The sequence below is a fragment of the Physeter macrocephalus genome, chromosome 18 (genome assembly GCF_002837175.3).
Source record: "Physeter macrocephalus isolate SW-GA chromosome 18, ASM283717v5, whole genome shotgun sequence".
NCBI classification, from domain to species: domain Eukaryota; kingdom Metazoa; phylum Chordata; class Mammalia; order Artiodactyla; family Physeteridae; genus Physeter; species Physeter macrocephalus.
This window is the reverse complement of record NC_041231.1, coordinates 49,708,489-49,729,187: the sequence shown is the minus strand read 5'-3', so window position 1 is coordinate 49,729,187 and position 20,699 is coordinate 49,708,489. Positions and strand designations below refer to the sequence as shown.

Sequence of the window (20,699 nt, the reverse complement as noted above, 5' to 3'; positions counted from 1 at the left end):
TTGTTAAATTTTGAAATGCAACTTTTTTTCAAAATGTTTACAAGGCAACGGTTCGCTCTTGCATCACTAGTGCCTAGAACAGTAAGTGGCACACAGTAGGTGCTTATTATTTGCTGACTGACTGGTACTCACTCTTCGTGCTTATCAGTTATGCTTATCTTTATTACGGTTTTCCAACTCTCAAACAAAACCTACTATGACCTGCTTATATTTCAAGAACAGACAAGCATGCATTTAAACCATTTAACTGTTAAAGACCATTTGGCTTTAAAGACCTTATTTCATATGGAATTTAAAATTCTCATCCTTTATAGTGTAAACCTTAAAATATAGAAATAGGTTCTTATAAATGACCCTGACTCAGAAAAATTTTTCAATGTATATAATTATATAAATTAAGACATCACTTTAAATCTCACAGACTGAACTCCCACTATTATTTTTTTCTAACCAAAACTTAATAGAATTAAATAACAAAATCCAATGAAAAATACAGCCATCTCCCAAGACTAGATCTTTCCTATTAGTGCACATTCATCCCGTCAGTGAAGCCTTTTCTAATGCTCCTGGTATACAGTTTCACATTTTCAGTTACTTTTTGTTAAGAACAGTACTTACAGCATTTACTCCACTTTGGTGAAAATATCCCAAAAAACTAAATTGTACATAAAATAAGGTAGTTTTTCTTTTTAAGCACTAGCATTAAATACCTTTAAATCTCATTTTCGCTTAAAAGAAGAGAAGACAAGCTAACATTTACTGAACACCTACTATATGTATTTGTACAAAATTAATCAAATTGGATTGTGTCATTGGATCTTAACAATCCTAAGAGGTCAGTATTATTTCCATTTTATAGCCAAGAAAACACTTGTGTTCCAGGTACGTGCTAAAGCTAAGGTTCAAACTGAATTCTTATTTCAAAGCATACACCTCTTATAAACATTTGGCCACTCTTAACAACATTATATTTAGGATAATAATATCTTAAGAGTTAAAATACTATAAAAGAGGCATAGTCATTCTCCCATGCAAACTGAAATGATCTGAATCACATATCTGGGGCCTCCTCAAGCTTTTCTGTAATTGTAAATTACCCTCAGAGTAATTTTGAGTGATTTGTTTTTTTAATTGTAAATTGCCCTCATAATCCTAATAGGATTATTAGTCTCATTTTGAGGCACAAAAATAATGAGTAACTTGGCCTAGGCTATAGGGCCAGTGTGTAAAAGAGCTGGAATTTGAACCCAAGGCTATCTTGACACCAAAATCTGTGCTTTTAACCACTATGCTACACGGTTTCTGCATTAATTTCAGAAACAAAATCCTATTTCTATTAAGATTTTTTAAAATAAGAAACCTATACTATCTATGTACAGGGGCTGGAGAAAAAGCAAATTTCTTCTATACTATGGATTATCCTTGTCATCTGAGCTAATAATTTTAATAAGATTAACAGGAAAATCCAAGTGGAAAAGTCTTGCTTTATTTGGACAGTAGTTCCCCAAAAGAAAGTTTAATTCAGGCATGTCTAATTTTCAAAAATAGAAACTCTAAGCTAACTCCAGGGGGCAGAAAACTATCTTTAAATCTTTAACTTCAATTAATTATAATGGCGGTAATTACTCTTAAAATTCTACCCAAGTCTGTTTCTATTGTACGAGTTTGCAAATGCAACTTTCGTTTTCAAAACAAACCTCTTCAAGGCTACCCCCAAGATACCTAATTTTTTTTTTCCATGTATCACTTTAGTTTAGATGTATTCTACAGTGGCATATAAATCAGACTTCACAAGTAAACGTGAGTTTGTCTGAATTTTAACTTAATTCATTTTTTTAAGATTTTTTTTATTACAAAAGTAATAAATGAATATACAGATGAGGGAAAAAGTCTTTTTTCAGGGTCTTAAACACCCAGAGATAATCACTATTCACACACTGTCATTTCTCCTCCCAGTACTGTGTTAGCAAAACGGCACAATGAAATACTTTTTAATCTACTAGCAAGTTCATAGGGAAGAATCTTACAGGGTCTTTTTTCTTAAATTTATTTATTTATTTCTGGCTGAGTTGGGTCTTTGTTGCTGCACACAGGCTTTCTCTAGTTGTGGCGAGCGGGGGCTACTCTTCATTGCAGTGCGTGGGCTTCTCACTGCAGTGGCTTCTCTTGTTGCAAAGCACGGGCTCTAGGCACGCAGGCTTCAGTAGTTGCGGCACGTGGGCTCAGTAGTTGTGGCTCACGGGCTCTAGAGCACAGGATCAGTAGCTGTGGCACACGGGCTTAGTTGCTCCAAGGCATGTGGGATCCTCCCGGACCAGGGCTCGAACCCGTGTCCCCTGAGCATTGGCAGGCGGATTCTTAACCACTGCACCACCAGGGAAGCCCTAGGGTCTCTTCTTAATGACAGACTACCCTGTAATGAAATGATACTCTCACTATCAAAGAATTTACTTTTTTTTGGTACTTTTCTGGGTATACATATCCCTTGCTCATTGCCTATGAAACTACAACTGTATACCTAAAAACAGGAAGTTACGTATAACTGAAAGTTGGGAGGAAAAATATCCTTGTTATTTAACAACTTTTTGAATACACTGTTTAACCCTCCTATCGAGTATATTTTGAGTTAGCACAGGAAATAATTAAATCATTTTTTGATCTTGGAGGATCTTGCAGTGCCTGAAAATCATTCTGAACACCAATGGAAAATGTTAAGATGTGGCTTATACAAAGTAAAGGTGACTCTGCACCAGCTCCAAGACATACCCTGCCAACTGCATACTGAATAATCCTTGTTATTACTGTGTTTCGTTAGGTGCTTCTTTCTCCTAAAAGAAAACACAAAAAAGATTTTAGTTTCGTTCTACTTAACTTTGCTTACAGTTAAAATATAAACCCTCAGGCTGGATCCAGACAAACATATAAAAATGGTAAATTTGTCTTTCGTGACCCAGTCTCCCATTTTCTTCTTCTCCTCTATGAATTGCAACCCGTTCAAGGAATCTTTAATCAACAGGAATGTCACAGTGAAGAGATACATGGAGACTGGTACAGGTAGACAGGTCAGAAGGATTACTGCACTGGAAGAAGGAGGAAATTATAATAACGAACAACACTAAAGTCACCATTTTTAAATGCCTCTTGGGTAACGAGCACGAATCCGCATTGCACTGAATCCTCACTAGGAGCCTGCAAGGTAGGCACAAGGAGGCTCAACCTGCCCTGTAAGCAGCTCCAAGCCTGCTCAGCCTGGCTTGGGAGCCCAACTTGCCTGCAGGATTCCCTCTGGGCTCATGAAACACCCACTCCAATAGCCAAGGAGGGCAACCTTCCCAACACACCATCCTCTAGCAGGGCAGCAGAAATCAACACCAGCACCAGAGAACACACAACACAAAACACCTTTGCATTAGAGGCTTTCCATCTGATAGTAAAAAAAGAAACTTTATGAACAAAGAGAATGTGAGAGGATCACTGACATCTAAGTTCACCGCACAGTGAGGTAATACTAACTGACTGAGGCAGCTTTGCAGGCCTTTCCTCAACACTGAAATATCACACAAATAACGTTCCAAACATTCAAACTACGCCAAGGCACTTTACACAACACATTACACAGGTGAGTTCGTCCAGGTAAGCATTAAACTCAAGCTCACAGGAGCTTGGGGGAAAGCAGGAAACGTAAAAGAAAGAAGGAAAGGTGGATGTGAAACCAAGTTTATTGCTGGGAATGGGGATGAAAAGAGATGGAGACACTGCTACCACACAGACGAGGCCAGCAAAGCCATGGGCACAGGCCCACTTCTAATGAGAGGTGAACCCTGGGATGCCTACCTGGTCCTTCAGCTCCAAGTGGGATACAGTAGCTCCTCCCATTACCCATGCCTGCTTCTCTCTTTCCAACAGCCAGTTTCACCCACAGTCTCTCTGGCCAAGCAGTGTGATGGTCCCGCATGGCTGAGGACTGGTTCTGAAGGCCAGTGACTGGATCTGAATCCCAGCTCACCAGCCACAAGTCACTGGACCTGAGCAAAACCTGATCTCTCTGTACCATCAGTTTCCTCATTAGAAAATGTCAGTAGCAAGAGCACCTCATAGACTGTGGTGAGGATTAAATGAGTTAATAAAGGTAGTGATTAAAATAAAGCCTGGCACAGGGTAAGCATTCAGTAAATACTAGCTACCACCACCATTATCATTGTTATACTGACGGTAAACTCCCCTACCCAAGCAGAAATTCTTTTAGTCTTCCACTCTACTTCAAGAGACTGAATTTACAGAGCTATCAACTCTCTTCTGTTTTCAGAAATCTTCTACTGCTTAGTTTCCTAAAATGTATTAACTTGGAAATGGGTGCTGATAAAGAAACTAATCTCTAGTTGGGTATCAAAGTCTGATGATTTTTCAATAAAGCATCCCACAAAAATCTAAGTATTTGCTTTTCAAATGATACTAAGATGACATTCTATCAAGTCTATCCTTTTAAAAAGGACTAAATATTCCTTTGTATTTTTCCTATCAAAGTAACATATTCTAATAGAAAATATGGAAAATACAGAATAGGAAGTAGAAAGGATAAAGAGGCATCCACAGTCCTACCACAAAAGATCAGCACTATTAATATTTTGGTGGTTTTTCTGCAAATGTTTATACACAGCTTCTTTATTTTGTTTTATACAGGTGTGATCATTCTAAATATAACTTTATATCTTGTATTCTGCTTTTTTCACTTGACCTATTATTTTCCTTTTAGTATTTTTGCTTCAATTATGAAAGAAACATCTATGCAGTATAAGAAAAAAATACAATCAGAACATATATATTGGCAAAAAGAGAGGGAAGTTTTTTAAAATTATGCATCGGTCTATCCTCTGTGATTATCTCTGTTAACATTTCAGACACAGCCTTCCAAATTATTTTCTATGTATAATACATGCCAGACACAAAGGTTTTAATGAAATGGGATCACACACACATAAACTGGAGAGGGGGGAAGCAGTGTAACCTTTTCTTAGTACTTCTCTCCACAAAACAAGTTCACTTTAGAAAGTTTGGGAAATGAAGAAAAGCACCACAGATTAAAAACAGACAAACAAAAAACACCTATAATTTCATCTAGGATGACCTCTCTTCAGGTTTGAGTATATATTCTTTACACCTATGCTTCTTTACAAAGCTAAGATATTGTATATGAAGTCTTATGACTACTTTTTCCTCTACTATAGGATGAACATTTTTGCATGCACGAAGTTCTTCTAAATCACTATTTTTAATGACTACATAGCTAAGAAGACACCCTTTAAACCAGCAAAAGCACTAAATTAGGCCATTCTAAAGCAGTCTTCTTATTCAGCATGTGCTCACACAGGCATACAGCTAGGCAGGACCTAAATGAAACAGGCCATCCAGGAGAGGGTGTTTATAACATGGAAATCCATGTTTGAGAAACAAGCACTAGTATGTGTTGCAAGAACACACCGATGTTCTCCCAAGTTTACTAAAGAGACCAGAAGCGACTGAGGCGTGCGGGTGTGGCTGGAGAAGAGGAAGGAAGTGTGGGCGGCCCTACACACATTTTGCAAGCTGCTGAAAACAGTTGTAAAACCAGCCTCTGTTAAACCTACTGTCAAGTTGGAACTCACCCTGTTATTCTTGTCAAAATTCACTTCTGGCTTTTCACTGACATCTTCACCACTGCAATGTGGTCCGTATATCAAACAAAGGTCTCCAAACACACCTCTCCCTACGACAGGTGAGGAAGAGCGCACTGAGCAAAGGTGGCTCCGCATGGATCCTAATTATCAACCAATCCACGGCATGAGAAAGCCGGTCACACAAAAAGGGCCATGTGCAAAAATCAGGCTACTTCTATAGCCTCTCTACACTTCGGGATATTACAAATTCCCCCCCAAACCAGACCACGAATATTCACATACACAAAAACCTCCCAAACAAATTACATGCTTGAAAAAGAGTATCTGTGCCAATACTCTCCCTCCAATACATACAGCTAAAAGATGAGTTTTTATGAAGCCACGCTAAAACTGTATTTAAGCTTCTTACACATGGAAATTATCTGGTATCTTTTACAAACACCAAAAAAAATGAACACTGTTACTCTTACTTAGGGGAAATATCAGACTAAACGTATGTTTAGAGAAAAGCCAACTCAAGTGAAGGAACTAACACACTCTCCATGAAAATTACTGCCCTGATCTAACTGCTAAAATTTCAAAGATACCTATAACAAAAATGGTATAGGCTGGAAAGAAGACAGTAGACTCAATCCTCCAGGAATAGCAACAACCTCCAGATCAAGCAAAATAAACACAACCCCAGTGGCAGTGACCACTGCTGTTCCTTTCATCCAAAGTAAACAACATTCCACATTTCTAGAACAGCACTCCTCCTCCTGGGTGTTATCAATATAAGCTATAAACCAAAGATGAAGAAACCAGGGAATTCCCTGGCGGTCCAGTGGTTAGGACTCTGTGCTTCCACGGCAGGGGGCGCGGGTTCGATCCCTGGTCGGGGAACTAAGAACCCACATGCAGTGGGGCGCGGCCAAAAAAGAAAAAAAAAAAAAGAAGAAACCACAAACAGGTCAACACGTCCCAAGTTACGGAAGAATCCAGAGTTCTTCACTGGATTGGTTGAATATTACTATGTGGGTATCAGGTAGTATCAGCCTGTAGCCACTGAACGGAATCACGATGGAAATTACAAACTAGAAGATTTCAGTCAACCATTTATAATGAAAAATGTCCCAACAGACAAAAATGTACCTCCAAATGTCTAATAAAGTATTTTTCAAGGGAAGGTAACTGCCTGAAGTATGTTCTGCAAGTTTTCTTCGAGGTAGTCAATTTTAATGGACTCAGGGCCACTGAGGTAACCAGGAATGCCAGGCTGAAAAGCCTGCTCCAGTCTCTCGAGGCAGTGACTGGGTTGCCAACACAGATCTACTATCCCTTAAAGTGCTGGTTTAAGTAATCTTTATTTCCTCCAAGTAAACAAGCTATATTCCAGGACACATCAAGGAATTTTTGAATGAATTCAGGAGTCAGGCAATCCATTAACTGATGGAAAGCAGCAGTTAGTATTTGCAGAAAGGGGTTAACATCCAAGCCACAAATCCTGGAGCAGCAGCACAGATAATAAGTTCAAATTCCTAAACAGAATTGCCTCTCATTAAAGTGATGAAAAATGTTAATAAGCATGTCACCATTTCTACCTGATGGTAAAGTGAGATTTAAAAAATTAGTATGGTGACAGCCCTGGTAATAAAGTGCCCACATAATAAATAATGACTTAAGCACAAGTTGGTGTGTAGAAATTACTCCAAAATAAATAAAGCCAACCCACAATTACTCCTTGGCCAGGAAAACAGAATATAAGTTGGAAGTTATGGAGAATTTAAAAACTTAATAATCTAAATCTCTCTTCCAAAGCTTTTATTAATACTGTCAAAACTCATTTTAACTCCCTATTGTCTTTTTATCCCCCCCCGCTAATATTGTGACAAAGATGGTCATGAAAAAGTGGTCAAAAGAGAATGCTGGAAAAGAAAAAAAAAATAAATTGATCCATTAACAAAAATACTGGCACCTAACATTTCATTGACTTTGCCTTAAAAGGCAGAATCATTTGGAGATTCTCTCACACTATTGGGACTGCAAATTACCTTTCTGAAAAGCAATTTGGCAATACCTGTATCAAGAGCCTTAAAATAATTAATATCCTCAATTTAATAATCTTACTACTAGATTTATGTCTTAAAGAAATAAAGACATGAACAAATATTTATATTCAACAATGTTCAGTGATATTCATATACGAGAAAAAAAAAAATCAGGGACTTTCCTGGCTGTCCAGTGGTTAAGACTACGTGCCCCTAATGCAGGGGGTATGGGTTCGAATCCTGGTCAGGGAACTAAAACCCCACATTCCGCACAGTGTGGCCAAAAAAAAAAAAAAGTGTATCTATCTATCTCAGAAAAAACAGAAAGGTCTACAATAAGGAAATGGTATACCTAACATTAACACTATGCTGCTATATTTTTAAGCTATTTAATCTCATGGGAAACTGTCACAATAAAATATTAAGCAAAAAAATTCACATACCAAATTTCATGGCATAGGATCCCAATTTCTTTAAAAGCATATAATTTGTCTGCATATATACTAAAAATACCAAAATGTTAATTGGTAAAATTGTAGTTTTCTTTCTCTTTATGCTTTTCTGTTCTTTTCAAATTTTTCACAGATGTGTGCTACCTTTTAATCTAGGAAAGGCAGACGTTATGAAAATTTTGAATTTCTGTACATAATTATTCATTCAATTTACTTTTCCATTGAGATCTATAAAGTAAACCAATTTCCCTGAAAATATACATACATATTTATGTAATCTTAACAAACAAGACATATTCAATGAAATATTCTACCTCCCTTGAGGGACAAAGTATGCAATTTCTTCAGGCTGAGGAAGGAACAGGAACACTGAGTCTGTTTTTATTAGCAAACATTTGAGCCCTAATTGTGTAGAACACAACACAGTCCCTGTCCTTTAGAATCTTACAAATAAGTTATCTACATATAAAAAGACAATCAATTATACAAGTTAACCTCAGTGAGTTCCGTCAAAGGAAGAGCAGAGGATACCAAAGGCAGGATCCCCAAGGACGGGGCAACCCACAGATGAGGCCTTACCAACTTCATCGGGAGCAGTGGAACACCATTCCTGACAGTGGGGGAAACAGGTAGCAGAGTGCATATGGCTTTCGAAAGGAGAACGCCAATGTGCGTGAAGTTAGGCCATGGGGTAGAAGTGAGATATGTTTAATAGGGTTAGGAAGGCTGATCTTGAAAACTACCTAGTGGCTCACCATTTAGGGAACTGTGATGAACTCTTAGCTTCTCAAAATCAATGGAAAACTTGCTAGACTAAATAATTCACCACATATCTTTGAATTATACTTAAGGTTAATTCAAGTGCCATTAAAGAGTTAAAAATGCATAGAAGCAGCTTCACATCACAGAGCTGATATGAGGTCTCAAAAGAAGAGAAAAACTCTAGGTTTTAACATGCGAGTGACATAAGAATAAGGTCATTAGAAAATTTAAACCAATTTAAAAACTGTTCACTTTAAAGTTCCATAAACACCAATTTTTGTCTTGACTTACTAGATCTCTCTCATTATTACCCATACTACTTTCCTAAAAATCTATTACTAACCTAAATAGGTTTATATAGAAATGAGTCTTATAGCAAAACTACAGTTGACGTTTCTTTTCACTGTCTCATTTCAAGTTTTAAAAATGTCTTCTACTGCCACAACCGCCCACTGTTTTGTTTTAATGTAGGTTTCAAAAAGAGTAAACAATCCAACTACTGGGAATCTATGTATGCACTGGATTCTTTACATATGTTATATAATTTATTACTTACAACCTAGAATACAATGGAAGTATCATACCCATTTAACAGATTAGAAAGCAGGGTCAAATAGGATAAGGACTTCCTATGCCCCAGTCCTACGCCCAAGTAAGAGTTGCCTAAATTGACTCCTGGGCCCTGAATTTTTTCCTGAAATAAAACAATACCTCCCCCTTTGACGTAGGACTTTCTAATTCCCAGGGAAACAACAGCACCAAAATAAATCTATTTTGACATTTCTGACATGCCATGTGAGTTACCTGACCCAGCAATCAACTAAAAAGAGGAAATTCCCTAATGTCACCAAAGTGCCAAAAACTCACCTAATAAACATTATTAATTAATAATTCCAGGGACTTCCCTGGTGGTCCAGTGGCAAAGACTCCACACTCCCAATGCAGGGGGCCCGGGTTCAATCCCTGGTCAGGGAACTAGATCCCACATGCTGCAACTAAAGATCCCGCATGCCGCAACTGAGACCCGGCGCAGCCAAATAAATAAATAAATATTTAAAAAGATTCACATAACTTGTAACAGAAAGTTTTGCAAAGTAAAACTTTTTTTTTAAGTTAAATAAATAAATAATTCCGTTAAAAACCTTTTGAAATGTTTAGAAACTGCTCTTTGAGAAAGGAAATTGCAGGCAAATAACCATTCAAAAGACAGGTAATTATTGGTCATCTAAAAATTGAATGGCACCTTGAAAATAACTTCACCTTTAGAGTTTGCATACAATTTTGTTATGGCAAGAGTCCTCCCCAGTGGCACAGAATAGCCAACGCCAAGCGAGTAATTTAAGTACAATTTAGGAAGATTCTATTTTCTGCTTTAAAAAATTTGGGACTTCCCTGTTGGCGCGGTGGTTAAGAATCCACCTGCCAATGCAGGGGACATGGGTTCGAGCCCTGGTCCGGGAAGATCCCACATGCCGCGGAGCAACTAAGCCCGTGCGCCACAACTACTGAGCCTGTGTACCTAGAGCCCATGCTCCGCAACAAGAGAAGCCACCGCAATGAGAAGCCCACGCACCGCAACGAAGAGAGTAGCCTCTGCTCGCTGCAACTAGAGAACGCCTGCGCACAGCAACAAAGACCCAAAGCAGCCAAAAATAAATAAATAAATTTATTTTTTAAAAAAAATTATCCTTACCAAAGCTGCAATTTTAATGTACTTCTGCATATTACATTCTCTCCATTTGTTTCTGAAAAAGCATTTTTCTTCACAAGAGGATTAGCAAATGCTCACAGAATAGGAGAACAAAGGATAAAATCAAGCCTTGAAACTGTAGATTGAATATTCTCATTCTAAATGTCTTCTGTAGTACTCATAATGCTTTATTCCAATAGAGAGAACTGTTTAACCTGTAGAATGAGGTAAAACACAAAGCTAAACTCTAAAATTCAATCGCTCTACTTCTGTCCACTGCTAAAAAAAAGACTGTATGATATTTGGACTATTTTAAAGAGATCCATAAATACGGCACACTATAGCTTCATAATTTGTCTAACGAATATTTGTTAGTATAATGTCCTAAATCTAAAATGAACTTTACCTAGATAAGTTATACTGTAAGAGTGAAACCTACATTACCTAAAATATAATCTCTTTAATACAAAAGAAGCAACATGGCTAAATATTAAACCCAGTTAGATACATTATTCAAACATTTTCCCCTAGCTATGCAATATGAAGACAATATAATGACCTAAGAGGTGTGTCTGCACATAGAAGGGGAGGGAACATCAGAGAAAAGCTGGGACAGCAACCTAAGAGTCACATTTCAAAGTACCACAGAGTCAACTTTTATTATCTTCACCATAGAGGTGCACTTTAAAAATGATCAAAATTCATTTATTCAGCAAATATGAGGAGTAGCATCTTAGCACAAAAGAGTACCACGGGACATGGAGCCCAACAAATTACTCAACTTCTGCCAACAGGCATGTCTTTTTCTGTAAAACAAAGATAATCACCACCTTGGACAGTTATTATGAAAGCAAAAGGCGATAATACATATTAGCAAGTTGTGAGTGGGATCAAAATCATCCCAGGATTTTTTTCCCCAACTTTTCACAAATGGCTTCCCTCTCAGGAGAGTCTGATATTTTAGAGGGGTTGTATACTTACTTCCTCATCTTAGTTTGATATCGGTACCCTCACCCTTTATTGGCCCAAGAAACTGCCCCTAAACGCCTGTACTGGATATAATAGGAAGGCCGCTGCCCCACATTATTTACACCTCTCAAAGGGACAAGGAGGCTGGAAGAGGTGTTCTTTCCCCTAAATCTGCCTTCAGGAGTTCACAAGGAGGCATCTCAGAGAAATTAACTTTTTTGTTTGAGCTAAGAACTGAAATTGGCCATGGTGGGAAAGAGGTCTTAGTGTGATTGGGACAGCAATACATGCAGAGCAGAGTGTAAGAGACAAGGTTAGACAGGTAGGTAAGGGCCAAATACCCAAAGGTCCTTGTATCCTATGCACATCAGTTGACATTCCTCACATCTGGCTAACCCTTAACCACGCTTCAGGGCCCAGCGTAAAGGTCACCTTCCTGACCATAGCCTCTCCCTCCCCTCCCACACTCCTGCACACCAGCCCCCACGCCCTCTCACAGCACCAGGCCCTTTTCCATTATGGCCCTTATCACAATTGTGGTTATATCATTATTTGTGTGATTATGTGATGAATAATCTGTGTCCCCCACTAGACTACATGATAAATTCAGCCCGCGTAAGACGCACGTCTGTTTTATTCAGCTCTCCATCCCAGGGCCCGCCAAGTATAGCATCTGCCCAAAATATACATGTATACTTTATTAAATGAACAAATGAAAGCTGGCACTAAGAAGCCAAAGAAGAATCCTGAGCAGGGGCATGCCAATCAGAGATGACAGTTAAACAAACCACTCTGGCAGCAAAGTGAAGATCAGATCGGAAGGGCAAGACTAGAGCTTGGACACAGGTAAGGAGACTAGTGAAAATGTCTCCAAGATAAATGATTAAAGACTTAAAAATGAGGGCAGCCTGTACCTGGGCGGTGATGGCGAGGATGTAATGGAGGAGACACGTTTAGCAAGTAGAATCCAGGAACTCAATGCACAGGGGGCAAAGCAAAGAGGGCAATCTAGAATGACTAGTGGAGAGTGGTAGCAGGTGCAGTCATTTACTCAGACAGGGAATTCAGGACAGGAACAAACATTTCTGGAGCATCTACTGCATGGCAGTGTAGAGTGGAAGATTTGCTTCTAGCTCTAGAATTCTATGAATGAAGAGCAATTTCAATCCAACTCCTCTGGATAAAATGGGTATGGTATCCTCTAATGGGCAACAAACTGAAGTTCAGATTTTTTAAGTTTCTTCACCAGGACACTTCTTGGGTACACTGACTATGTGTGAAGCATTACACTGGTCTGGGGATATAGAAATCAAAGAAGGGCTCTCTGGCTCCAAGGAGCTGACAGTCGTCTGGATTTGAGAAAGGTAACTGCACGTCAACAACTGAGAAACCGAGGCCCACTGAGGCTACGATTTGACCAGTTACATGTCCCGTAACCTACATTTCTGGAGCACTGATTTCATAATCAACATCACATTTCAGGCCAACATGTAGCTGAGGGGTTATGTGTTTATACAGTCAGACAGACACCCCTCCCCCCAATCTTGCTGTGAGCCTGGAGACACTCCAGAACTTAAAACATCATGGTGCATGGGCAGCCAATGCCCTCCAACTCTGAAGTAACTACTGTAGTCACGTGGCAGCAGTCTGGGGAATAGGACACAACAAGGAAGGAGAGAGAGAAAGGCCTTCTTTGTCAGGCAAGAGCCTACCTGAGCAGAGGCCAAACACTGGAGGTGCCAAAGCAGAATCTCAGGAGGCTCTGGAAATAACAGCAGAGAAATAAATGTTCAGGAAAGATAGAGCAGGAATCCTCTTTAGTCAGGTTCCTCCCCTACCGCCAGCAAGAAATGGTTTCCCACAGGATCTAAGGCCTCAACCCAAAGCAGATACACGGAAAAATAAGATAAGGAAATAATCTGCAGTGTGAATAATGCAGCTCCAGATCATCCAGAACAGACAACACATTTCCAGTGCTCACTTGTGAGGCCATTAAGTCCGAGAGGTTGTACACCGGCTCTTCCCAAACTAAAACAAAATAACAAAACATGTCCCCCTCCATCCCCAAAGGTACTGCCCCACTCCTCCCCCTTCCTTTCCATAGTCTTAAAAAAATCAAAAACAGCTGCACCCTGTCTCTACCTCCTCAACTCCCTTTCACCCACTTGGATCTAAGTTCTTCCTCCACCACCTGACCTTGTCTTTTCACCCTCCATGAACCCTTGGAGCCCTTTCCCCTTTTCTCTGCCTGGGAACTCTACCCATCCTTCAAGACTGGTTCAACCATCACCTTCTCTGTGAAGCATTCCCAAGTCAGACTGTTCCTTGCCCAAGGGTCTTGCCTATGTCTCACCACAGCATTTGATCCTACTGTTATTGTTTACCTTGGTGTAAATATAATTTATAATAGCTTGGGAATTCCCTGGTGGTATGGTGGTTAAGAATCCGCCTGCCAATGCAGGGGACACAGGTTCTAGCCCTGATCCAGGAAGATTCCACATGCCGCGGAACAACTAAGCCCACGCACCACAACTACTGAGTCTGCGCTCTACAGTCACAACTACTGAAGCCCGCACGCCTGGAGCCCGTGCTCCGCAACAAGAGAAGCCACTGCAGCGAGAAGCCCGCGCACCGCAACAAAGAGCCTCCAATCACCGCAACGAAGATCCAACGCAGCCAAAAATAAATAAATAAGTAAATAAATAAAACAAAAAACAAAAAATACAACAGCCTGTAAAGGCAGGAACTAGTTTTTATTCACTTTTCTACTGCTATCCTCTAACCCAGGGCCCCAAAAGTAGACAAAGGCTCCATGAATAAATGATCATAGGTTAGTTTACCTTCAAAACTGCTACACACCACTCAACTTTTCCACCTAACTTGCTCTAAGAGCTGACCAGCACATACATGCACACTGGGAAGTATCCACATTCTAAATAATTAGTTTTCTTATAAAAGCATCTTAGCTAAAAATTCTACCTCTTGGTTGTTAGGCAATCAGCTGGCATGCAGTAAAATCAAGTCTTCAGAGTTCCTCACATCTATGTTTTTAATTCCTAAAATTCTGACCATGTGGAAAGTGTACTTGTACCCTTTTCTTCCTGGGCTGTGTAATGAGTTCTTAGGCTCAGACAAGCTGCTACAGGGGAGAAATCAAGCCTTATTTATACCAGTGCTTAGAACCTGGGCTGCACAATATCTCCAAAATAGTTTTTTTTCTATTTAGTTTCACTTTCTATATGAAACATCCATAGTAAAGTTTAGACCAATAGTATTTCCTGTGCCCAGTAAAAATATCTGAAAGCCCTTCACTTTTAATAAGGACATTTGAAAGCCTTCATTTTAGGATTATGGGATTACATTTGACCCATAAAGGCTCAATCTATACTTCTGTTCTAGAATAATAAAAATTACATAACTTCTGAGTCCTTGTATGTTTTATACAAATGGATCTTACTGCAATAATACAGAAAAACTTACTAAAGATAGTAAAAAAATCAATACAGTGAGAGTAACTTTTCTGCACAAAGGAAAATCAAAACTGTGCAAATTTAAAAAACAGAAAGATGTCAAAGTTCCCTACATGGAAAGTCTTAAAGATGGAGTATTAAGAAAAGTTAACACAGTGCACCTGATTTCCAATTACTATACTGCTTCAATAAGTGACCTTGGGAATATCATTTCTCTCATTTTTAGTTCTGTAAAATGGGAATGTCATGTTTTCCTAATAGAGACAATTAGACAGTCAAAAGAATCAACATGATTTTTTTTTTAAACTTGTCTAATTAGTATGCGTTAATCACCACTAGTACATAACATTTCTCTCCAGGAATCCAATTCCAAGAGAAATATTTAAGCAGACGTTGAAGACAGATTTCCTTAAGGGAATGAGTTTATAAATCTGGAGAGCCATATAACAAGATTATAAATTAACAAATTGATTACATAAGCCTTGACAACCCCAGACGTTAAAGTACACCGATATACATTCTGATAAATTAGACTGATTTGGGACTAGCACCCCAACCCCATACAAGGAACCCAAACTGAGGCAACTAATGCTTGATAGGAATCAGGTGGAATCTGATCAGTATGCAGAACATTTGCAGTTCCATCACCTGCTAGCCATGCTTCACCTTTCACCATAAAACGTGAAACGCATTAAGTCAGCTTTACCACCTGCTCCTAAAACTGTGGAAATGTACTCAATTAAATGGAAGGGGAAAAAAGTAACTTGACAGTGTGAAAAATCCGATATCCTCAGACGTCTATAGGTTGAAGAACCCTACTGCTAAATCCCTCCTCTCCCCTCCAAATACTGGACTTGAACCGAATTCCCTATGAAGCTATTTAATTTTATCTGATGCAACTGTTGGAACAGCACAGCTCCAGGAACACCCCCCCCGCCCGCCCCCCAGTATAAAAGGCTGTCACTTTCCTGGATCCCAAGTCCAAGTAAAAGGCAGGAAGGTTTCTGTAAAACGGTCCAGAAAGAAATCAACAGGCGATGACTATGGAAAAGAACGGAGGTTTTCCAATCTGAAAAATTCTAGTTGTCCCTCGGGAACGGCACTGCTCCTCCTTCCTTACCCCGATGCCCTTTCTCTACAGACAACAATATCCCCATTCTATTTTACGGCTGCAGTTTTACCAAGGAACCCCCCTGCTACGCCAGATTTCCAGATTCTTTTGAAAAAGGAAAACACCTTTGGTGAAGAATACACACCGTACAAGAAAACCTAGGAGCGGAGCACCGCGGGAGCCGCACTCGGCCCGCTCCGGGGCGGGGCGCGGGGATGCGGGCGCCTCCCGAGGTGCCGCAATCCCGCCGCGGCCGCAAGGGCAGGGCCTCCGGGCTCCCGCGGCCAGCAGCCGCAGTGCCGGCTCCCATCCGGGCCCCGCCGCCGCCCGCCGCCAGGCCGCCAGGCCGCGCCACCGCCGCGCGGGGTCGGGGCCACAGCAGCCGGGTCCCCGCGTCCTCCCGGGCGCGCGACGCGGCCGGAGCGGGGAGCGCGGAGCGCGCAAGTTACTTTCCGCCTGCGGCGGGAGCCCGGCTCCGGAGCCCGGCAACGGCGGAGGCGACTAGGCGGCGGAGGCCGGCCCCACCCCCGCCCACGGCCGCCGCGCCCGGCCGCGCTCCGCGCTCGCCCCTACCTCAGCCAGCAGGCGGGCGTCCGTCTGCAGCGGCCGCGGCGCCGACAACTCCCTCCCGGCCGCCGAATCCCCGCACCCAGCGCTAATCATAATACCGAACGGGCGGCCGGCCGCGGGGAGGGGGTGGGGACCGACTTGCGCCTGCGCGGGGCGCGCGTCACTGTGACGTAAGCGCCGGGGCGGGGCCGCGGGGAGGGAGGGGCGGGGCGGGGCGGGGCGGGGCCGCGGGGAGGGAGGGGCGGGGCGGAGCGGGGCGCACCTGCGGGCTCCGGCGCGCGGGCTGCTGGAGGGCATCCTGGCATCATCCCGACCCCAGAGAGTCTGGGCTGCGGCTGGCGGTAGGAAGCGGGCGAGGTGCCCGAACAGAAGGGATGATTAAGGAGGAAGCACTAGGGACATGGGACAATGGCCCAGAAAAGTAGCGCGAGCCGTCGGGGGAAATCGGAGGGAAGGGATCGCGTCCTCACCAGACTCTAGGTCCTGGGACGCGGGGCCGAGGGCGCCAGGCGCTTTACCCTTTTAAAGTTTCCCCCCATCTCCCGCCCAGGTTTAAGCAAGGAAAGGGAAAAAATTAAATATACATTCATGTATACACATACATATTCTTTACAGTTTCTTCTCTTTGGGAACCCAATCTGAAGGAATTTTGTTGATTTTGTTGCCATTTTTAAAAAAGAGAAAAAGCCCAGCCTCTGAATGCAGCGCTGGCTTTAAAGGTCAGCGGGAGACCCTTGCCTGGCTAGGCTGCCTCCTCTGGAAAAGCGTGGAAAGGCGAAAGGTCGTGGGAAGTATTAAAGCATGTGAAGTCAGGGATTCAGAACACTCCAGGCATTAACTGTGCACTGGATGGTTCAGCGGCATGGTCACCAGGTCGGTGGCTCCCGAAGGGAACTTAGCGCTCACCGGAGAGGAGGGTTTGGGAGGGTGGGAGACAGGGGCAGGGGCTCACGTCTCCCACCCTTGGAAGCTTGGCGCGCAATGGAACTCAGCTCTCCGGGTTTTCTGGAAGGGAGTGACAAGCCAGATGCCAGATTTCTCCAACCTGCTTTTTCCCTTAATGATTCTCCCTGCTCTCCACCCCTCCCCCAAGGAAGGACCCCTAGCAAAGAAGGACACAATGTGGAGGGAGGCGGGAGCTGCTTAGATCCTCCAAGTTTGATTAAACTGACTGGACGGAGAAGAAAAATCTAGATGGCTTTAGCAAATGTCTCTGCTGACCTGCAAATGTCAGAAGGCTTTTCTTTTCAGACTGTCTCCTTGGCTTCTACTTTACATGTCTGAAGATGACTGGGAAGCAAGAGTGGATTGTTGGGAGGTACAAACCCTCAGGGTAATAACAGAAGGTTAAAGGGGGACTCCCAGTTACCCTAAGGCTCTGGCATGGGGTGATGGATCATTGGCTGCGGAAAGCCTGGGGCTGTAGGCCTCAGGTGGGCCTCTGCCCCTCAGGGCTGAGTCAAGGCCCCAACTCTGGGATAACACTGGCTTAGAAAGATCATAAAAGAATAATCTCACTTTGACACTGACATTGTAACTCTAGCAGTATGTTAAGGAAGAGCTTCTAACTTGGTTTGTGGAATTCATTCCTTTGTTACTGGCAAACGGGAAGGCCTTGCACTTTTCTCCTTAGGAGATATCACTATTCAGGGAACCCTGTAACCAAGTAAAGGGAAAAAAATACCAAGCTAATGGTCTCCCAAGGGAATTCCAGTGGTTGAGGACCTCCACGCCAGGTCTGTAGCCCCTGAGATAGAACAGTAATCACAAAACAATGGCCTTAGTAGATAAGCCCTTGGAAAATAGAGTATTTATATTGCTGTGTAACTCAGGTTTTGAATAAATTCTATAAGGGCAACAGGACATAATAAATGAAAAGGAATAGAATAATACCTTGGTTTAAATCAAGTTGGCTCAAATTCTCTTCCAGAGAGAGGGCTGCAGTCCTGGCCACGTGGTAAATCATTTATTCATCCCCAGTGTTTCCTGGGAAGCTGGAGTGTTGCTGGCAAGAACGTGACCCATTTTCAGTCCCGCACCATCAATGTGGTAACATGATCTGATCATGCTTAGGCAACATTTAAAAATATTCAAGTACAAATTAATATATGATTGCTTAACTTTGAATTCAAGAAAATGTGTTTATTGTTAATGAAGAACCCCCTCCTTCATTCTGCCCTGGGGCTTTCTCCAAACCAGACTGCTTTTTTAATGTTAGGTCTTTTTATGGACCTGTAAGAAGCTTTAATTAGATATACAGCACTCTACACAAACGACAAGATGGAGCATGCAGGCTTGGACTACAGTCTCTGTGATTCAGATCTCAGAAATAACATAATGCCACCAATTTAGGGAAGAAGTTGTTTATTGGAAGGCAACCAGGGAGATGCTACAAATTAGATCAAGATGTGAAAAGCAAGCCGATTCATGAAAGAATTGCCATTTTCTTCTTGGGACTACCACCCCCCCACCAAAGCAGCACGTATAACAAGGTTATCTTCTCTAGATATTGTTAATTTTCATAATTTATAAAACATTTAAAATAAATATATTGAAAACAACAGAGATTGAGGACTCATGTATGTTTCAGTTTTGAGTTGTGACATTTAAGGATTTCCTTTTACGTATTTAATTAGTCATTTTGTACATTGATACTTGAGCATATCTGAATCCTGGCTTCATCCAGTAGGACCAAAATAATACTTCATTGGAATGGACTCAAGGTTTCTCAAAGACTTTCCCTCACTACCCCCTTGGCATCAGTTAGCATCCCTAGTTCTTTTTTTTTTTTCCTGCATCAGCAGGCGGACGCGCAACCACTGCGCCACCAGGGAAGCCCCATCCCTAGTTCTTTTATCTCAGATGTCAGTTAAGGCCTGTGCATGAGTGGGTGTGTGTATGTGTGTAATATATTTTTGATAGTTGCAATGAAGGATTGAAAATACCAGCCCTTAACTCTGTTTGTTTGCAACCTGTGAACTGGGAAGCACGGCAGACATTGCCTGGCATTGACTGCCAGCCCCATCACCAAGAGTTATATGGCCTTGGGGGCAGATTGCTTAACCTTCCATCTGTTTCCTCCTCTGTAAAATGGGAATGATGGTGATGATAATGATATCTTTCTTATAAGATGGGGGTAAGGCCGTTGTTCTCCCAGTGTGCTCCCCGGAAACTAGCAGCAGCAGCTGGGAACTGGACTGAAATGCAAATTCTCGGGCTCCACTCCAGACCTACTAAATTAGAAACTCTGTTTTAAGAAGACTTCCAGGTGAATCTGATGCAGGTTAGAATTTGAGAATCACTGTTGATAGGATTAAGGTGGTTTATATAAAGTATTAAAACAGTGCCTGGCACATGATAAGCAGTATATTAATGGATATTTTTTAAATTAGTGCAATAAGATGTTTCCAAGATATACAAAGTTTAATTCAGGCCACAAGAAGTATGCCCATATTCCTCCAACAGATAAATTCTGCTTCATCTTTCGTCCGAAGACTTTAACACTGCCTGCCAAGCCCTTCACAATCTGGCCCCTGCCTTCCTTTCCTGTTCTTCATCTCCAGGTGAACCACATCTCCAACCTTCTCAGTTCTTAGAAAGGGAATTGCTTTTTCATACCTCCGAGACTTTGCCCATTCTGTTCCCTCTGCCTGGAAATGTCACCCACCCCTTTTCTCCACTTTCTATACTTGCAATCTCCTGAACCCTTCAAAACCTCACTTGAGTGTCCAGCCTCATCTGTGGCACCCCCAGCCCTGCTCAGTCAGAGCCAGGCATTCTCTGGACCCAAACCTCCCTGCACATCCTGCTTGTAATATTTATCATAGGGTTTTGTAACTGTTTACTGTTCCATTTTCTCCCTTTGGATCTTAAACTCCCGGAGGACAAGGATTTTATTTTATTCAAATTTCTATTCATGCAGCTTAGCACTGGGGTTGCAAGTAGGCAGCCCAAGGGCTTGCGCTATAAACTTGGGGTATTTTTTTTCCACAAA

At 41.7% G+C, this 20,699-nt stretch overlaps 1 protein-coding gene across 7 annotated transcripts in view; it reads right to left on the bottom strand.

Moving 5' to 3' along the window:
* SNRK (SNF related kinase) overlaps positions 1 to 16,829 on the bottom strand; it is a 59,849-nt gene extending 43,020 nt beyond the window's left edge. For 2 of the 7 annotated variants that reach the window (XM_024132268.3, XM_028478584.2), the window contains exons 1-2: positions 16,709 to 16,813; positions 2,767 to 2,828 (exon numbers count right to left, since the gene is read on the bottom strand). Coding sequence is in view for 2 of the 7 variants with exons in the window: in XM_055079720.1 (XP_054935695.1) it covers positions 2,767 to 2,828; positions 13,267 to 13,314; positions 13,435 to 13,616 (292 nt within the window). In the remaining 5 variants the exon portion in view is untranslated. Of the gene's footprint in view, positions 1 to 2,027; positions 2,414 to 2,766; positions 2,829 to 13,266; positions 13,317 to 13,434; positions 13,969 to 16,280; positions 16,429 to 16,708 lie in introns of those variants that run through there. The other 5 variants (XM_024132269.3, XM_055079718.1, XM_055079720.1 and 2 more) reach the window with 5 other exon arrangements.
* Positions 16,830 to 20,699: the final 3,870 nt, after the last annotated feature.